Here is a 21061-nt window from a genome sequence, read left to right as displayed (position 1 = left end):
CTCACAGCGAACACAGCATTGACAGAAAAAGCATTTAACGAGCGTTGTGGCTTGGAAGTCGGCGTTAAATCCTTCATTTACGCATTTTTACTTATTTGCATATCGTGTGAAAAAACGAAAATGTATTATTTGCGTCAGACTCGTCTCAGTGAACTTTAAAGCTTCTCAGGCTTAGCTTGCTAGTTAGCTTAGCCTGCGCGCTACTAAGAAAGAGACGCGGAAGTTATCAACAACAAGATCAAGTGTTAGTGTATAAAATATTGAGAGATTTGAGGGCTACATATATTGAATGGCAACATGAAAATTATAGGGTTTATTGGTTTTTAAAAACCCAACTGTTAAGTGCAAATTTAAACGAAACCGGTTTTCGAAAATAGCTAGCTAGGCTATAGACCAGGGGTCACCAACGCGGTGCCCGCGGGCACCAGGTAGCCCGTTAGGACCAGATGCGTAGCCCGCTGGCCTGTTCTAAAAATAGCTCAAATAGCAGCACTTAAAGAGCTGCCTCTATTTTTTAAATTGTATTTATTTACTAGCAAGCTGGTCTCTCTTTGCCTGACATTTTTAATTCTAAGAGAGACAAAACTCAAATAGAATTTGAAAATCCAAGAAAATATTTTAAAGACTTGTTTAAATAAATTCTTTAATGTTTTACTTTGCTTCTTATAACTTTCAGAAAGACAATTTTAGAGAAAAAATAAAACCTTAAAAATTATTTTAGGATTTTTAAACACATATACCTTTTTACCTTTTAAATTCCTTCCTCTTCTTTCCTGACAATTTAAATCAATGTTCAGGTAAATTTATTTTTATTGTAAAGAATAATAAATAAATTTTAATTTAATTCTTCATTTTAGCTTCTGTTTTTTCCACGAAGAATATTTGTGTAATATTTCTTCAAACTTATTATGATTAAAATTCAAAAAAATTATTCTGGCAAATCTAGAAAATCTGTAGAATCAAATTTAAATCTTATTTCAAAGTCTTTTGAATTTCTTTTAAAATTTTTGTTCTGGAAAATGTAGAAGAAATAATGATTTGTCTTTGTTTGGTCCAATTTGTTATATATTCTAACAAAGTGTAGATTGGATTTTAACCTTTTCAAAACATGTCATCAAAATTCTAAAATTAATCTTAATCAGGAAAAATTACTAATGATGTTCCATAAATTATTTTTTTAATTTTTTCAAAAAAGATTCGAATTAGCTAGTTTTTCTCGTCTTTTTTTCGGTTGAATTTTGAATTTTAAAGAGTCGAAATTGAAGATAAACTATGTTTCAAAATTAATTGTCATTTTTTTCGTGTTTTCTCCTCTTTTAAACCGATTAATTAAGTGTAAATATCATTAATTATTAATAATAACATAGAGTTAAAGGTAAATTGAGCAAATTGGCTATTTCTGGCAATTTATTTAAGTGTATCAAACTGGTAGCCCTTCGCATTAATCAGTACCCAAGAAGTAGCTCTTGGTTTCAAAAAGGTTGGTGACCCCTGCTATAGACTATATAGTATATTACTTACTTAACTTAATCCTCTTCTTCTCGGATGGGAAATAAGGCTTCGACGACTCGACGCCATTCATCTCGCTGCTGTCCTCGTCTCTGTGCCTCGCCCCATGTAAGCTTCATCTCTTTCAGCTCCCCTTCAACTGTTCTTCGCCAGATGTTTTTTGGCCGCCCTGGTTACGTTTTCCCGGTGGTGTCCATCTTAACGCTGCCTTTGGTATCCTCTCGTTGTCCGGTTTTCGAAAATAGCTAGCTAGGCTATAGACTATATAGTATATACCGCATGTTATTTTTGTACAACAACAACTTCAGCTGTCGAACGTTATAAGGTACAAATTCAACAAGTACAACATTAGCACGGACGTAAGCCAAGTTGTGGTTAAGAAGGTGGATTTTTGTTCCTTATATTTACCAGAAACGAAGTGATCCGAACACACGACCCGGTACTTTGGGGGACTCCAGTGAGAACCGTCCTCGTTTTCCCAGTGTAAAGCTGCGAGCCATTTGTCTCGTCTCTGTGGGCTTTTATCACGCTTTGGCAGAACAAAATACAACCTTTGTTTTCCCTGTTTCCAGTTGTGGTTAGCACAACCAAAAACAACACAGTTTTTCGGCATTTTGGAGGCAGAATGACGGGTTTAACCAGCGTAGGGCGACAGGTTAAAGAGTAATGGCAACGGTTTGTTTTCAACGCCAGTCTGGTTGCTATGGCTCGAAGAACCCGTATGTAGCTCAGTTGCCCGGATGTCGGCCCTCACCCATAGCTGTACGATGAAAAACATATGTTAAGGGTATTGTCTTACATTTATCACCCAGTTACTTTAATAATGCATTTTGAACAAATCTAACACAATTCTGATGTTTAAAATTCGTTATTACTGGCTCGAAATTTCAAGATGACAGCTATACAAAATAAAATGCATGTTTTTAAGGGAATTATACTTTGTGGCTCATGATCTCTGAGTCTCAAATTAACAAGGTTACTTAAATGCAGCATTCTCCCAAACGGATGTAACGTAAGTGGTTGCCGCCGATGACTCTTGTTCCTCGGTCTGACGTAAAAATGGCGACCTCCTTGCGTCTCCTCACATCCAGCGGGAAATGTTTGCTACGCAGGTCTCTACTGGAGAACAGTCGTCTGGGCAGAGTAAGATGAATAAGTTACGATATATTCTCCTGAAAATATGTTATATAGTTTTCAGCCTGTCGTTTTAACGCTTCAAAGAATGTTACATTTGTTTGGTTAAAGTTGACAACAGTCCAGTTGCAGTTTTAACGACGCTTAAATGTGGAAAATGTAGTTAGCTAAGCGGCAAGTTACTCTTGATTAAATGTAGCTAAGCTACAGGGGAAGCTATCCCCGGATAATTGTAGCAAGATACACGGTAAAAGTAGCTTGCTGGTCATCAAAGCTACATTTAACGGCATTTACAGGTAAAAGCCAGTAAATTAGAATATTTTGAAAAACTTGATTTATTTCAGTAATTGCATTCAAAAGGTGTAACTTGTACATTATATTTATTCATTGCACACAGACTGATGCATTCAAATGTTTATTTCATTTAATTTTGGTGATTTGAAGTGGCAACAAATGAAAATCCAAAATTCCGTGTGTCACAAAATTAGAATATTACTTAAGGCTAATGCAAAAAAGGGATTTTTAGAAATGTTGGCCAACTGAAAAGTATGAAAATGAAAAATATGAGCATGTACAATACTCAATACTTGGTTGGAGCTCCTTTTGCCTCAATTACTGCGTTAATGCGGCGTGGCATGGAGTCGATGAGTTTCTGGCACTGCTCAGGTGTTATGAGAGCCCAGGTTGCTCTGATAGTGGCCTTCAACTCTTCTGCGTTTTTGGGTCTGGCATTCTGCATCTTCCTTTTCACAATACCCCACAGATTGTCTATGGGGCTAAGGTCAGGGGAGTTGGCGGGCCAATTTAGAACAGAAATACCATGGTCCGTAAACCAGGCACGGGTAGATTTTGCGCTGTGTGCAGGCGCCAAGTCCTGTTGGAACTTGAAATCTCCATCTCCATAGAGCAGGTCAGCAGCAGGAAGCATGAAGTGCTCTAAAACTTGCTGGTAGACGGCTGTGTTGACCCTGGATCTCAGGAAACAGAGTGGACCGACACCAGCAGATGACATGGCACCCCAAACCATCACTGATGGTGGAAACTTTACACTAGACTTCAGGCAACGTGGATCCTGTGCCCCTCCTGTCTTCCTCCAGACTCTGGGACCTCGATTTCCAAAGGAAATGCAACATTTGCTTTCGTTTCCACCATCAGTGATGGTTTGGGGTGCCATGTCATCTGCTGGTGTCGGTCCACTCTGTTTCCTGAGATCCAGGGTCAACGCAGCCGTCTACCAGCAAGTTTTAGAGCACTTCATGCTTCCTGCTGCTGACCTGCTCTATGGAGATGGAGATTTCAAGTTCCAACAGGACTTGGCGCCTGCACACAGCGCAAAATCTACCCGTGCCTGGTTTACGGACCATGGTATTTCTGTTCTAAATTGGCCCGCCAACTCCCCTGACCTTAGCCCCATAGAAAATCGGTGGGGTATTGTGAAAAGGAAGATGCAGAATGCCAGACCCAAAAACGCAGAAGAGTTGAAGGCCACTATCAGAGCAACCTGGGCTCTCATAACACCTGAGCAGTGCCAGAAACTCATCGACTCCATGCCACGCCGCATTAACGCAGTAATTGAGGCAAAAGGAGCTCCAACCAAGTATTGAGTATTGTACATGCTCATATTTTTCATTTTTATACTTTTCAGTTGGCCAACATTTCTAAAAATCCCTTTTTTGTATTAGCCTTAAGTAATATTCTAATTTTGTGACTAACGGAATTTTGGATTTTCATTTGTTGCCACTTCAAATCATCAAAATTAAATGAAATAAACATTTGAATGCATCAGTCTGTGTGCAATGAATAAATATAATGTACAAGTTACACCTTTTGAATGCAATTACTGAAATAAATCAAGTTTTTCAAAATATTCTAATTTACTGGCTTTTACCTGTATATCTTGGGCCCACATGTATAATATCAACCTTAATGTAACTGAGAGTATTGGGTCCATTACTATAAACTATCTGTCATTTAGCTGGGACACCCTACAACTAACTACCTCTAGGTGTCCCCGCACCCCACTGTATGTATTTATTTACTTTGCCTTTTCTTTGGCCCAGCCCTATGTTATCCATTTTCTCTACCTACAGTAAAAAAAAACAACAACAATGACTTGTGTGTGTTGTTTGGGAACAGTTGGTAATGTGTACAGCTCTGGTAATGGGTACATTCGCACCCACCTGCACAAATGTACTTCAAAATGTAACAATCAAAATAAATGACTTTTTTTTGTTTACTAGGGCATGCATATATAATATGCATTAGTTTGACCATTTAAAATCAACGATAATAAAAAGGAGATGCTTGGAAATAGCATAAAAATGCCCAAAAACTTGGAAAAACGCGATTACTTTTTGGTGTAACCATCATGAGCGTTCTGTTCAGGTATATTTCTTTTATATTTTGATAAATCATATTTATGTATTACTACATTTAAATAGGTGTTGATCAATCTTTAAGCTGTGTGTATTTGATTTCAGTTTGCTTTTGACATCTTATTTAGAATTGTAGTTGAAACTTTCACAACCTTGTGTTGCGCTCATGATGGCGTAACCAAACTAGATTTCATTTAATGATCTTATTTTGAATATTTATTCCCTTTTTTACATTTAGTGTATTTAAATATTCATTTGTAAACATTGAATACATTTCAAATATCAACAAAATGCAATTGCCTTCATCTTATAGGTTAATGTTTAGTTACACCAAGTCATGAGCGTAACACTAAGCTTCATCACTTTGACTTGTAAAATCTCTAATTCTGGTGGTGTTGTATGCTTTTTTCTTTTTGGAACATGTACTATACATATAATACAATAAAGTCCCATATAAAATTATGTTTCTAGCAATACTTTAATTTTGCCTTTGAAAGTAACACTCCAATGTCCATTAGTGGAGCTGTATACTAATGGTAATGTGCAGTAAAACTTTCCATGAACTCAACTCACCTTAAAGGTGCCATATGTAGTAATGTGGTCAGAAATGGTACTGCAATCATGGTCAAAATTCTGATTGATTGATTGATTGAAACTTTTATTAGTAGATTGCACAGTACAGTACATATTCCGTACAATTGACCACTAAATGGTAACACCCGAATACGTTTTTTTAACTTGTTTAAGTCGGGGTCCACATTAATCAATTCATAGTAGTCTGTAGTCTCCTCCCACTCTCCCTGACTGAGGTTGCCGGATACGCAGCCAAATCCGAATCCTACTCCAAGGAACTTCAGATAGCAATCGTAGGAGTCCTATTCTGTAGGTTTCTCTAGTTTATGCTTCTTGTAAGTTTACTAAGTAGTGATGCCACATTTTACTGATGTCGATTAGCCAAAGGTATTTGTAAAGTTACGCGGCAATATTTTAATCAGGAGTCAGTACAGATTGTTGGCATTATCCTGCTAAAATGTCTAGTTTGACCGCACGGACCACCAGGGTTTTGAAGTTGTTTTAGAGGGCTTTGAAGGCTACAACGGCCACATCTTCCAAGCATTTTTATCTTCTTTAAAATCCTAAAAAAAAAGATGTTCTTGTCTTTCATAATGATTGTGAGGATTAGGCAAAATTCCCAAAGGAGTGCAGTTCATTTTAAGGCACAATAACAAGCCGAGTGGCAGCTGGTATCTCAAAATACTCGTAAGTTGGAGTACTTGTAACTTAGTTAAAGTACCACTTTATATAAAAACAAACAGGCAGAATTAGATGCAAATGTTAAAATTAAACCAGCACATAGGCATGGACCACAGAAAGTGACGTAACTGCTGTGATCCTGTTTGTTTTGTAGCTCGCTGCCGGACCACACAGACTCTTGGCAACACAGGCTGCTCACCAAGTGGCTTTAAATGTCCCTGAAACGAAAGTAACCACTTTAGAAAATGGGCTCCGTGTGGCTTCCGAGGATTCTGGCCTTTCAACGTGTACAGTAAGTCACACAAAATGCGTTATGTTTGTTACGATCACACAATCTAATCTCTTCAATAACATGCGACTTCTTTCAGGTGGGCCTCTGGATCGATGCCGGCAGTCGCTACGAGAATGAGAGGAATAATGGCACAGCGCATTTTCTCGAGCACATGGCATTTAAGGTGAGATGTTTATAATAAATCTTATCCATTTATTGTTAAATTTAAATTAGATTTACTCTAAAGTATATATTTTGGTTACCCTGGGATTGGCAAAATATTATAAAGATCTCTCACCATATACTACAGTGGAGCCTGTTTATGTTGACGCCTCTCGGACTGGCTAACTGAAACTAGCCATTATTTGTACATTGACTTGTGACTTTGGCCAGAGACATAAGGAGAAAGGTGATGATAAAGGAAGTTTGTTGACATGGTTTTTCTCCATTTGTGTACATTTGCATTTGAATTCTTTATACATTTTGTACTTTTAACAGATCTCCATTTGTGCATGTTTGCATTTTAATTCTTAACACATTTTGTTCTTCTAACAGAGCTACTGTAGTACAAACCCCGTTTCCATATGAGTTGGGAAATTGTGTTAGATGTAAATATAAACGGAATACAATGATTTGCAAATCCCTTTCAACCCATATTCAATTGAATGCACTACAAAGACAAGATATTTGATGTTCAAACTCATAAACTTTTTTTTCTTTTGCAAATAATAATTAACTTAGAATTTCATAGCTGCAACACGTGCCAAAGTAGTTGGGAAAGGGCATGTTTACCACTGTGTTACATGGCCTTTCCTTTTAACAACACTCAGTAAACGTTTGGGAACTGAGGAGACACATTTTTTAAGCTTCTCAGGTGGAAATTCTTTCCCATTCTTGCTTGATGTACAGCTTAAGTTGTTCAACAGTCCAGGGGTCTCCGTTGTGGTCTTTTAGGATTCATAATGCGCCACACATTTTCAATGGGAGACAGGTCTGGACTACAGGCAGGCCAGTCTAGCACCAGCACTCTTTTACTATGAAGCCACGTTGATGTAACACGTGGCTTGGCATTGTCTTGCTGAAACAAGCAGGGGCGTCCATGGTAACGTTGCTTGGATGGCAACATATGTTGCTCCAAAACCTGTATGTACCTTTCAGCATTAATGGTGCCTTCACAGATGTGTAAGTTACCCATGTCTTGGGCACTAATACACCCCCATACCATCACGGATGCTGGCTTTTCAACTTTGCGCCTATAACAATCCGGATGGTTCTTTTCCCCTTTGGTCCAGAGGACACGACGTCCACAGTTTCCAAAAACAATTTGAAATGTGGACTCGTCAGACCACAGAACACTTTTCCACTTTGTATCAGTCCATCTTAGATGAGTTCAGGCCCAGCGAAGCCGACGGCGTTTCTGGGTGTTGTTGATAAACGGTTTTCGCCTTGCATAGGAGAGCTTTAACTTGCACTTACAGATGTAGCGACCAACTGTAGTTACTGACAGTGGGTTTCTGAAGTGTTCCTGAGTCCATGTGGTGATATCATTTACACACTGATGTCGCTTGTTGATGCAGTACAGCCTGAGGGATCGAAGGTCACAGGCTTAGCTGCTTACGTGCAGTGATTTCTCCAGATTCTCTGAACCCTTTGATGATAGTACGGACCGTAGATGGTGAAATCCCTAAATTCCTTGCAATAGCTGGTTGAGAAAGGTTTTTCTTAAACTGTTCAACAATTTGCTCATGCATTTGTTGACGAAGTGGTGACCCTCGCCCCATCCTTGTTTGTGAATGACTGAGCATTTCATGGAATCTACTTTTGTACCCAATCAGGGCACCCACCTGTTCCCTGTTCACCTGTGGGATGTTCCAAATAAGTGTTTGATGAGCGTTCCTCAACTTTATCAGTATTTAGTGCCACCTTTCCTAACTTCTTTGTCACGTGTTGCTGGCATCAAATTCTGAAGTTAATGATTATTTGCACACAAAAAAAATGTTTATGAGTTTGAACATCAAATATGTTGTCTTTGTAGCACATTCAACTGAATATGGGTTGAAAATGATTTGCAAATCATTGTGTTCCGTTTATATTTACATCTAACACAATTTCCAAACTCATATGGAAACGGGGTTTGTACATTTCTCAATAAACCCTTCCTTGTTTGCACAAATGCTTCTTCCTGTGGCTAAGAAAAATAAAAAGGGTGCATTTTGTAAGTTACTCTGGTAGGATCCATGTTAATACGGACATGCTATTACTTTTGAAGCTTACTCTGCACTGAACAGGAAGTCACTTTGTGTGCGTTTTAATGCTCAGTAACCCGACAGTAGTTATGTTGCTGTTGTCATTAGCGGTAATGGTGAACAGTACTACAACACGTCAACATAAACAGGCCTTTTTTTTTTTTCATAGAAACAACTATTTTGAGTCTCAAATTTTAATTGTTGTCTTTTGTGTCAGGGCACCAGGAAGCGGTCCCAGCTGGACCTAGAATTAGAAATTGAGAACATGGGGGCACATCTAAATGCATACACGTCCCGGGAGCAAACTGTGTACTATGCCAAAGCCTTCTCCAAGGATCTTCCAAGAGGTAATACAATGTAGGACTGGGCGACACTGCACATTTTGGTGTTTTGAATTTGTTACCAAGTAAACACAGGGCCTATTTTGTCAATACCAATAATGATACGTTTTACTTGAAATGTATAACTATTTAAAGATTTTTTTCTTAGTTTATTGGTGATGATTATAATCTGAATAAAACACAGAGACACATTTTAAATATTTTATCTACAAAAATTCTACAACATTAATCAATGAATTTTATTATTTTTTATAGGTTAAAATGTTTGTAAAATATTCAGTATTGCAAAATAACTAAATAAGAGCAACAGCCACTCTTGGCTGGAAATGTAATCTTTTTGACTATTTCCTCTAGTTTATAAACAATATATAATCAATTTTATGCTATCAACCAACAACATTATGAACAAAACAAACACATTTGTGAAAATAAACAGAGGACTGAAAACTATTGATCTCATGGTGGTCCGATACCGATACTACCCTCGCTAGATAAAAGATACTATTGATAAAATATTTGGATCGATCCGCCCACCCCTAGGATAAAGTAGGGCTGGAGTTTAAGCTTATAATTGAAATGCATCATATTATTTTAATGTTAGTGGCCGCCAGATATAGGTGACCAAAAACACAGGTTTGACTACATACAATACTTTACTGTATACTGTATTGTAGTAGTATATACTACAAACTAGTGGAAAAACTAGTGAGCATCCTGGATGATGCCAGTCACCCTCTGCATACCGTTATCAGTAGCCAAAGGAGCCTGTTCAGTGCTAGACTGCTTCATCCCAAGCGCAGGACTAATAGACAAAAAAAACTCCTTTGTCCCACACGCCATTGGACTGTACAACTCCTCTCTGGGGGGGGGTACTATGATGACAGGGGATGCAAAACAATAACAGTGCAATACTTTTTCATAACATGGTCACTACTGCCTAGTTTCTCTTGTTATATTCTTATTTTACTGTTCTATTTTTATTCTCATTGTTGCCTTTGATTTTTATTCTATTGTAATATTTTTTCTATTTTGTTTCCATTTATACCCCCATTATTTACTTTTTACTTTTTAAAATTTTGTACACTGCTGCTGGAATTTTAATTTTCCTGAGGGAACTCTCCTGAAGGAATCAATAAAGTACTATCTATCTAGGGCTGGACAATTATGGCAAAAATAAAAATCACGATTATTTTGATTGATATAGTAATCACAATTGTTTAACACAATTATTCATTCATTTGAAAACCTGAGTATTTATTTACTGTACCACCAAAACTCAACTTAAAATATAATTAAAACGGATATAAAACGGTAACAAATAAACCACAACAAGTAAAATAATAAAAGGAATAACGATGAATTCAAATAATAGCAATATAAATATACAATAAAATTGAGTTTTTCCATTTTATTTCTTTTTAATTCCGGTTTTTACCTTTTACACTTATTTTACCATCAAAGTGTGCTTTTTGTGTAAAATACTAAATAATAAATGTTTCTTAATTAATGTTAAAAATCATATTTATTGGCGCAATACATCTTTGGACAATTTTGACTAATATTTTAAGTCAAAATATATTGTGTAAATGTATCAAGAAGTGCTTTAAGTATATTATGCTTGTGTAAGGTACTTTTTTTGAAGCCTTTATTTTGTTATCGCAGTCAGACCGGATGTGGCGGACCGTGCAATTATTGTGAAGGGGGGAGCTGTGCTGTTGCTCTGAGCTTGACCAGTAAAGAAAGGACATGAGGCTGTAAAAAATAAAGAGCCAACCACTGATGGACAAAGTTGTCGCGTTAAAGAACAATGGGAATAAATAGAGGATTTTCTAATAATAGTGTCTAAGAAAAAACATGTAGGAACGAAACAGTACTGGTCCAAGAACAGATCCCTGTAGGACATCATGGTTAGGTTTTAACCCTGTGCATGGGTGTAACCCAGCCGAGTCATAGAATGCTGGTAATAGCAAATAATTGTAAATGCATTAACTAAAATAATAGGAAAGTATTCCTTAACTTAAAAAGTACAGTCTAGTTTTTTGTGTCATCTTAACTCACGTTACTTGTTACATTTTTCCAAGCTGTGGAGATCTTGGCAGACATCATCCAGAACAGCATGTTAGGTGAGGCTGAGATCGAGAGGGAGCGAGGCGTAATCCTCCGAGAGATGCAGGAAGTGGAGACTAATCTGCAGGAAGTGGTCTTCGATTACCTGCATGCTACTGCATACCAGGCCACGGCGCTGGGCAGAACCATCCTGGGTCCCACCGAGAATATCAAGTAAAAACTAAACAAATGTAGATATATGTATATTATGCAACATGTTATGAACACACAATCGTTTCATTGCAGGACGATTAATAAAGGAGATCTGGTAGAGTATATCACTGCGCACTACAAAGGTCCTAGAATAGTACTGGCTGCTGCTGGAGGTGAGTACTGTTTGGATCAGACACCTATGACCTTTAGTTTTTATTTAAAATTAGACTAGAATCACGCTTGTCCTAATATATATTGACTATTTTGGTGTTTTTCAAACTTTTGAATCAAATAAAATATGATTGGGGTGTGCCAAAAATGTATCACACGCGCACAAAAAATGTAGCCCTGCAAAAAAATATTTAGTAGTCACTAGTGGTGTCCCAATTCAACTTTTTGACTTCCAATACGATGCCAATGTTGGAGCCTTAAGTGTTGACCAATTCGGATATAAAACCAATACGATGTTAGCGTGAATCATTGCGCATACTTTTATTATTTTGTTGTGTTGGATGTTAGATAAGATTTGAACAAGTGAAATTTATTAAACAGAGAACATTGTTGGGTATGAAAAACACTAACATATTTATTAAGTGGAAAACTCATGTATGCTGTCTTTAATTTGAAGTGGTAATTTGTTTTGGCGACACCTACTGGTCACAATAATTCATGACGTTAAGCTCATGATGCAGCAAATTGAATAATGCGGACAAGTTACTTACTGGATACCTTCTAATCTGCTTTTTCTGCCTTGGAGACTATGTATTTGTAAATAATATTTAACTATTATTATTTGATACTTGTTTATATTGACAAATGTGCTGTTTTAGACTGCAATAATCTTTAATTAAGGATACATTACTTATGTATCGCCTGTGTACTATTTTGTCCTTAGCTGTTGTGTAGCTGCTAGCTCCTACAGCCTATAGTCTAGCATGTTTACCTTTTGTAAATGACTTGACTAAAATGCAAACCAAACACCAACCTTATGTGTTTATTCTGTTGGTTTTAAATAATTCATTTAAGGTCAAACAAAAAACAATCCACATTACATTTAAAATAAATAATGAACGGAAAGGAGCAGAAAGAAGTCAAACTTATATCTGCCCCCTAATCATACAGTTACATTTGTTGTTCAACTCAGAAGACTACCTATATATATTCATAACATGCATATTTCATAACATACAACAAAATAACTAGACATGGAAGCAATCATTTATTCAAAATTATAACTTTTCATATTCTTATTGGAGAGCATTTAGATGTTAACTGGCTGTCCAGCTTTGAAAAAGTAAACACGCTGCAGGACTGCTTGTATCGGAGCTTTTTATTATCCAATACTTGTTTTTAGCTGATATAGGGATATAGGGACAGCCCTAGTATTTAGTGACTGCATAATGCATAAAATAGTTCTTGAATGTGTACTCTTATGTGTTATCAAACAGGAGTTTCTCACAACGAGCTCATCGATCTGGCCAAGTATCACTTTGGAAAGCTTCCTGGCAGTTATGAGAGTGATGCACCGACACAGCCATCGTGTCCCTTCACAGGAAGTGAGGTAAACAAATGCTTATTAACCACACCTTAGTGGAATTTGTAAATATATACGATGCAACCCGTTATCAATAAATAAATAGACGACCCTTGACTTTTCAGATTCGGATACGTGACGACAAGATGCCTCTGGCTCATATCGCCATCGCTGTGGAGGCCGTTGGATGGTCACACCCTGACACCATCCCGCTCATGGTGGCAAACACACTTATCGGAAACTGGGACCGCTCTTTTGGTGGAGGAGTTGAGTTCTTTTTTTTTTTTTTATCTTTACACTCCTGAAAAAAAATCTTCAAACTGAGGGAAATTACCAAATTGTAAGTCGAGCATGTGAAAAGAAGAAACAAAAGACCATAATCCACAGAGGTAGGCCTGTATGAAATTATGACGGTATGATAACCTTTGGCAATACTATCATTGTGTCCCGTTATGGTATTATAATTACAGCTCTAAAATGTGTTGTTTTAAAATGTCTTTATTGGGAAAAATAACTTTTCATCTAAACGGTCACTGTAACATTACACAAAGTTTGAACAGTAACACTGATTAAATATTTGGGATTTTATTCGTACCCCTTGATGAAGCCCACATACCACAGTTTGAGAATTACTGCATTTAGAACATGCTGAAAGTGGAGCATGTGTATTAAAAATAGCAAAAAAACCAAATCTCTCCAAATACAAAGTGTTATTCCTAATGCTGTTACTAAACCTGCAACTCAAGTGACAACATGAATGTTTTCTTTTTATAAAAAAAAATGCAATCACAAAATGGCTCAAGAAGATCACCACATAAATAAATGGTAAAAAGAGTTTGGTACATTAGTTTAATGACACGGCAGCTGCAACAGTCATGTGGGTTTATTCTTAAAGTGACACATTAAGGTATGGAAGGACATGGCATCACTCCTTGTTTCATAATGCAGCCATGCTCCAGTATCGTTTGACCCATCACTACTAATTATCATGACGATGGCAGAAATTCTTAGATGCTAATAGTTCTTTAACATGTTGTTTTTAATCTTATTTGTGTGCTTCTTAGAATCTGTCCAGTAAACTTGCTCAAATGGCGTGTCAGGGAAACTTGTGCCACAGCTTCCAGTCCTTCAACACCTGCTACACCGACACTGGCCTGTGGGGGCTCTACATGGTGTGTGAGCCCGGCACCATCAACGACATGATGCACTTCACCCAGCAACAATGGTGACATCCGTCAAACACACGCAGCGTTGTTATGACCGTCATTGTTTTACTCACTTTTACTATTACAGGATGTCACTTTGCACCAATGTTAGCGAGAGCGAGGTGGCTCGGGCTAAAAATCTTCTAAAGACAAACATGCTTCTGCACCTGGACGGTAAGATGTACAACTAACCGTGACGTTCAAACACATTCATATTTCATATTTTGTGCTTCTTAGGATCCACGCCCATTTGTGAGGACATTGGCAGACAGATGTTGTGTTACAGTCGCAGGATACCTTTGCATGAACTTGAGTTCCGCATTGATGTGAGTGAATGTTCCAATCAACACTCAAATGTGTCTGCTTTGCACTCTAACCTGGACTTTTTCATCATGTTCTATAGTTGTTATACTAAAAATACAATAGATCCTTAAATAGTGGCGAGGGTATTTTTTTAATTTTCTGACCTGGAGAGAGTACCAGCATTATTAATTATAGTGGGAAAATGTATTTTAATAAGAATTTTAATGTTAATAGCAAAACGTGTATATATATATTTTTTTTTTTACAAGTAAGTCATTCAAATTATATCATTTATAAATTATATACATTTATTTATATAATTTACTTAAATCAGTAGTTCTTTTTTAACCAAGTACCACCTCAAAAAACCCTTGGCTCGCCAAGTACCACCATAATGACCAACATTAAACTACAGTAGTGTGGTAGGCATAAGTATTAAATAAAAACAAAGCAGATGTTTTATTGAACAACTATATTTAGTATTTTAATCCAATGTAACATACACAGTTTCAACAGTAACATTGTGTTTGAATATTTAATTTTAAAGTGATTATTTGACGTGCCACTAGATGGAACCCGCATACCACTACCATAGTTTAAGAATCCATCCATCTATCCATTTTCTACCGCTTGTCCCTCTCGAGGTGGCGAGGGGTGCTGGAGCCCATCTCAGCTGCATTCGGGTTTAAGAATCCCTAACTTAAATACATTTTGATAACAATGTTTAATAGCAAAATGTTTTTTTTTAGTATTTTGTCTTCTTCAAATAAGTGATTAAAGTAATACTTTACTGCGGTTTAATTATTACAAAGCCCAATCGTAAGCACATGATTGATTGCTTTGTGCAATTAATCTTGCTCGATTCCAACTTGTGTGATTAATCACATTTAAATGCATAAATGTGTGTGATCGTAACTACTCACATCCAGTTATGTTTTGCGTGTACAATTACATTGCACTGCACATGTCTGTGGGACTGATCTCAAAGTGTATATACAGTATGTACATGCTTTTTCTGGGCTGAAATGATTCATCGTATTTAGCCTCACTTTTGTGCTCAGTTGTGAAAATCGCAATATGCCATAAAATTCGACAATAACAGTAGTGTTTGTTCATATGTTATGTTTTTTTTAATAGTTACATAAAACATTTAAGTGTTGGACAATTATTACAAATCTAAACTTAAATGAATCCCCCGCCAATTCATAGTTGGCGTGATTAGGTTAGGCACATTTAGTCACAATTTTGGTATTCATTCTCATGTAAAATTCAACAAATCCTCTTGCTCGGTGCTCTCATGCAAACTGCTCATTTATGATATGACTTATGATGAATAGTAATTATCTAATTACATTGCATGAAAGTAAACTAATGCCTAAGCACTTGTGCTGTCAAGTATTAATAGTATTTTTATTGGAAGTTTTTTTTTTTTTAAACATGGTTATGGTAAGTGATTTTCTATTTCCTTTCCAAAAGGCTGTTGACACTTCTACCATCAAGGATGTTTGCACCAAACATATTTTCAACAAAGCTCCTACCATTGCAGCCGTTGGTATGTTTATCTTTCATCACTTATGAGCAACTTGACCCGATGAAGGTACGCCACTAACTAAAATACGCGACAGAGAAGGTGTAAAACATTTATCGTCTTTCAGGTCCCATTGAACAGCTTCCTGACTACAATCAGATTCGCAACGGAATGTTCTGGATGAGGACATGAGCAGAATTCAAAATGTATTAAAGCAAACAGCATTTCAGTCCATAGTATGTTTTTTGTTGTCTTTTTAATGGTTTTACTATAAAATAAAGACCAACACAATACAGATACCATGACAAAGATTGACATTTGGTCTTTGTGTTGTCATTTTTTAATCTTGTTTGCCACTTGCTCCTGTGCTGCTTTCTTTGCTTTAACCATCTCCACCAGTTCCTGTCAGAAGTGACATATTTCACACTTAGTATATATACTTGTATTACTATTAAAGATGTAACAGTGCATGTAGTCATAATCACATTTGTCACGTATCTAATTGGTAAACAAATCTAGTACAGACCAGTATTTGGCTATGGATAGTGCCAAGCAGAAGCCAGAGCTTGAAAACCATTCCATGTTGTTAAAGTCTACTGTTTGAGAACACTTTAACTTCCTGGTGAAATACATACACTGACTAGTAGATGCCACCAGTGTTCAGTAGAGATGGCAATTATTGATGCTGCACTTCAGCCAAGAAGGTAACATTGCATGCAGTAAAATCCCTACAAAAGTGCCTCAAGCTACCAGTCTTAGAATTTTTAGCTATTCTCATTTTAAATAATCTACATTGCAGGAGTTTAAGTCACTAAAAAAACTGCCTTTATACCCAATAGTTTGTCGTAAATAATTTCATTTTCCTATTTATTGAAATGATTAATTACATGCCAGCTGTTTTCAGTTTTGTTCCCTTACTGTACTGAACCTGAATTATTGCGTACTGTTCCACCCCGACTGTTTTGTAGAATGGCCCCCTCCTTACCTTGTATCTCTTCATACAGTCTTTCTTGTTTCTCCCCGGGATGCAGGCTGCTATCTTCTCCCAGCGCTCAGATGTGCTGACAGGGTAAGATTTTAAGGCCTGCTCTAAAAGCTTCTGTTCTTCCGTGGTCCAGTGGGCCGCGTTTCCATCACCACTGGGAGCTATAAGACAAGGAAGGAAGCTTTTACATTTGCACACTTTCACAGCTGGTCCTCCTTACATTAGAATACAAGACAGTAAATGTTGAGATATTTCATCGCTCACATTCAAACCTCTCAGAGGGTGCGGCGTTGTCGACAGTGGTTGGCACAAAAGTATGTTCTTTCTTGAACTTCTCAAAGGCTTTTTTGTTGATGTCATCTTTCTGGAGTGGATCTGAAAAGACATTCTCAACATTTAGACCTTAACTATTGGTACTTACTACCACTACTGCCTAAACGCAATCTTTACCAAGCCGTTGTAGACTCTTGGCTTTGTTGATAACATCTTTGGCAGTCCTCTTCATGCTGCTTGTCGAGTGCAAATTCATGTAGTTTGCAATAACCTCCCATCTGTTTAAAAACAACAATATATACATACATATATGAAATCTTAGGGCTGTCAAAGTTAACACGGTAACTACAAATTCCTTAAACGGCGTTATTTTTTTTAACGCGCATGAGTCCCGACTTCTTTTTGACCCTTGGTCCATTCGGTATTGTAGGGAAATGAAATGTCCTTCAGTTACTGCTGAGCCGTGAACAGAAATGCAAAAAGAAAAGGGGACATGATGGAAATCCCATGTCCAAAGCCATGGCAAGTCGTTCTCCTGACGAGACCATTTTATCTTTGATCGCCCTGAGACGGCGACGTTAGAACGAAAGCGTGCTGGCGCACTTTGCCACTTGCAAGGTGGTGGAGCTTTACTTCCGTGTTTGGATTACAGTTGAGTGCATTAACAAAATGTAGACCGATTCGTTAACTGCTTTAGTTCGATGGGGATAAAAAGCTCAGCAAAAAAAGACCATAAGCAGGAAGTCTTCACATCGTTAAAACATGTTAAGACACCTTTCCTCATACTTGCTTCACAATAATAGTAATACGCATCAAATCCATAACAAAATGAAAAATGGTCTTACATTACGATCATGCTTGGTCAAATATGTTTTCTAATGTAATCTGAGTTATTTCTACCTGAATAAATGTTTTCTGGCAAATTGAAGTAAAGTGTATATATTCTTTTATAACCTGTTCTGATTAATAGTCTGCAATTAGAGAAAGTTTAGCAGGCTGAATATAACATTTTAACAATAGAGAAGATTAAAACATTGTCATTCAGGGATAGGAATACCATGAACATGTACAACATGTAATGTACGGAATATCTGAAGCATTTATTCAGGCAGAAATATCACATTATACTTTACTAAACATCTTTGGCAATCAAACTATGATCCTAAAATCGTAATTTTTTGTTCTTCATGTGCGAAACTGGTATCTTAACATAGGGTAGCTTCTCCTATGAAAGCAAGTGCTCCTACAACAGTAACACAAATTCTGTATTACTAAAATATAAAATCTGGCAAAAACTTATGCACTGCAGGTGACATTTTTTATTGTCATTAAAAGCGCCTTTGTCCTATTTGTGTTGAGTTAAAAAAAAAAGCAATGTTTAAAAAACATTTAAAGCAAACTAGTTTTGTCATGGTAATAAAAACATGAAAAGCATCTGTATAGGATACACTTATTAATGGAAGAAAAGAAAAAAATATATATATATACACACACACACACGTACATTCTTCAGAGAATATGAATAACAGAAAAGCCTTTCTTCCACTCATGTTTAATGAAGTGGAAGCAATGGTGAAGCTATTTATTGGCAAACAATTGTGTTTACTCTTTCTAAATCAAAATGACAAAAGAAAGTACCCAAATGACCCTGATCAAAAGTTTACATACTCAAGTGACTTTGACCAGATAACATGCACAAAAGTTGACACAAACAGGTTTAATTGGCAAATCAGGGTTCCCATCTCCAACTGTGACCTGTTTTTCTTTTTTCTGTTTTTTCTGCGTGCGTGAAAAGGTCAGTCAGTTTCTTGATTTCTGACAGACCATTTCATCTTTCATCCAGTGCTGCACAGAAGTTTCTGGATTCTGAGTCATGGTGAAAGCAAAATAATTGTCAAAGGATCAGTGAGAAAAAGGTAATTTAACTGCATAAAACAGGAAAGAGGTATAAAAAATATATCCAAAGAATTGAGAATCAACAATGTTCAAACGCTGATTAAGAAGTGGAAAGACCAGCAAAAATTTCAGCAACGACTGCCAGGAAAATTGTTCTGAGACGCAGAGAAAAATCAACAAATAACTTCAGCTGAAATACAGGACTTTCTGCAAAATTGTGGTGTGGTTGTTTAAAGATGCTCAATAAGAAATAACTTGAAGAAAAATGGGCTTCATGGTGGAGTCGCCAGAAGAAGGCTATTTCTGCGCAAAATGTCAAAGCATCCCACTTACATTACACCCAACAGCACAGAGACTAGCCTCAAAACTTCTGTAAAGTAATTTGGAGTGATGAGGCCAAAATTGAATTTTTTGGCCACGACCATAAAACGCTACATTTGGAGAGGAGTCAACAAGGCCTATGAGGAAAGGAACACAATTACTACTGTGAAACAAAGAGGTGCATCACTCATGTTTTGGGGATGTGTGAGCTACAAAGGCACAGGAAACTTGGCCAAAATTTATGGCAAGACGAATGCTGCATGTAATCAGAAAATACTGGTGGGAAATTTGCACTCATCTGCCCGGAAGCTGCGCATGGTACGTTTCTGGACATTTCAACATGACAACGATTCAAAACACAAGGCAAAGTCAGGCTGTCATTGGCTACAGCAGAACAAAGTGAAGGTGCTGGAGTGGCCATCTCAGTCTCCTGACCTCAATATCATTGAGCCATTCTGGGGAGATCTCAAACGTGCAGTTCATGCAAGACAGCCCAAGAACTTACAGGAACTGGAGGCTATTTGCCAAGAAGAATGAGCAGCTTTGCCACCTGAGTAAATTCAGAAGCTCATCCACAACTACCACAAAAGACTTCAAGTTGTCATTGATGTTAAAGGCGGCAATACACGGTATTAACCCCCGGGGTATGTAAACTTTTGATCAGGGTTACTTGGGTACTTTTATTAGTCATTTTGATTTAAAAAGAGTAAACAGTTGTTTGCCAATAATTAGCTTCACCCAACCATTAACCATGAGTGGAAGAAAGTCTTGTTTTGTCATACATATTTTCTGAAGAATGGCCAAGAAATCATACATTTTCCCAGGGTATGTAAATATATGAGCACAACAGTATAATAAATAATAAACAGCTATGAACCACAATGAGAACAAATGATCTAAAGCGGGCCGGTCTGAGGCATGAAACTTGTGATGAAAATGAGTCTCACTGTGTCTGTAAAAAGAGTGTTTGTGTCCATTTTGTGTTGAGCTGTTTAAAGCATAATTGTAACAAACACACAGATTGTACAGTCCCATGTTATTATTACAAAAGTTGACAAATTATCTGTCTAAAATACACTTCATTTGAAAAAAACTTGTTTCTGCTATTAATTACAACTCAACAACAGGCCAAATACAATTCATCGCGATAAAACATTTGACACCCTTAGAAGGAAAACAACAAGTCTAATGACAGAATACCTTGAGTTGGTTCCAGCTGGAAACAGATTGACTGCCTTGATAAGCAGCTGCAGGTCTTCTTCATTCCAGCCTTTCCCGACTCCTCCACCTCCTCCTCCGCTGGCCTGCTCGGCGCTGCGAGCCGACTGCAAGGCCTGGAACTCGGCTTCCTTCTCCCTCTGCAGTTGAGCATTCACCTCTTGCACCTGACAGGAAAGACAAATATTTAATACAGTATACTTCTATCTGGAAGTATGTCCTTTTTTTACCTGTTTTTCTACTGCTAGTTTGCTCTCCTCCTTTGAAGCGGAGGCCAAAGTTTCATTGAGAGACTGCAGGCTGGAAGAAAAGAAAGTTCTGTATTAATTAAATAGAATGAAATCACAAAAAAGACGCAAAATAGGAAGTTCATCCTTAAAAGCAGATATGCAAACTCTCCCAATTTCCC

At 37.2% G+C, this 21061-nt stretch overlaps 2 protein-coding genes across 3 annotated transcripts in view; one reads left to right on the top strand and one right to left on the bottom strand.

Moving 5' to 3' along the window:
- The first annotated feature begins 1530 nt into the window (after window positions 1-1530).
- pmpcb (peptidase, mitochondrial processing subunit beta) lies at window positions 1531-16274 on the top strand. Of its 2 annotated transcripts, none has more exons than XM_062065661.1 (13): window positions 1531-1617; window positions 6427-6564; window positions 6641-6727; window positions 9007-9136; window positions 11212-11410; window positions 11483-11562; window positions 12838-12950; window positions 13049-13189; window positions 13988-14148; window positions 14217-14302; window positions 14366-14454; window positions 15908-15983; window positions 16087-16274. In XM_062065661.1, the coding sequence occupies exons 1-13, from the start codon at window positions 1546-1548 to the stop codon at window positions 16149-16151; spliced, it is 1437 nt and encodes a 478-aa protein (XP_061921645.1). In that variant the 5' UTR covers window positions 1531-1545; the 3' UTR covers window positions 16152-16274. The 2 variants fall into 2 exon arrangements, with proteins under 2 accessions (XP_061921645.1, XP_061921644.1); XM_062065660.1 differs by lacking the exon at window positions 1531-1617 and adding an exon at window positions 2495-2652.
- The window catches only part of dnajc2 (DnaJ (Hsp40) homolog, subfamily C, member 2), a 36389-nt gene continuing 31488 nt past the window's right edge, over window positions 16161-21061 (bottom strand). Inside the window, exons 11-16 of the mRNA XM_062065652.1 lie at window positions 20883-20952; window positions 20635-20819; window positions 17395-17495; window positions 17209-17319; window positions 16945-17105; window positions 16161-16361 (exon numbers count right to left, since the gene is read on the bottom strand). Of these exons, the coding sequence (XP_061921636.1) occupies window positions 16293-16361; window positions 16945-17105; window positions 17209-17319; window positions 17395-17495; window positions 20635-20819; window positions 20883-20952 (697 nt within the window). The 3' untranslated portion in view covers window positions 16161-16292. The remainder of the gene's footprint in view (window positions 16362-16944; window positions 17106-17208; window positions 17320-17394; window positions 17496-20634; window positions 20820-20882; window positions 20953-21061) is intronic.

Source organism: Entelurus aequoreus, linkage group LG12, assembly GCF_033978785.1.
Source record: "Entelurus aequoreus isolate RoL-2023_Sb linkage group LG12, RoL_Eaeq_v1.1, whole genome shotgun sequence".
Classification (NCBI taxonomy): domain Eukaryota; kingdom Metazoa; phylum Chordata; class Actinopteri; order Syngnathiformes; family Syngnathidae; genus Entelurus; species Entelurus aequoreus.
The sequence above is the reverse complement of the archived record's forward strand: the minus strand, read 5'-3'. Positions and strand labels throughout refer to the sequence as shown.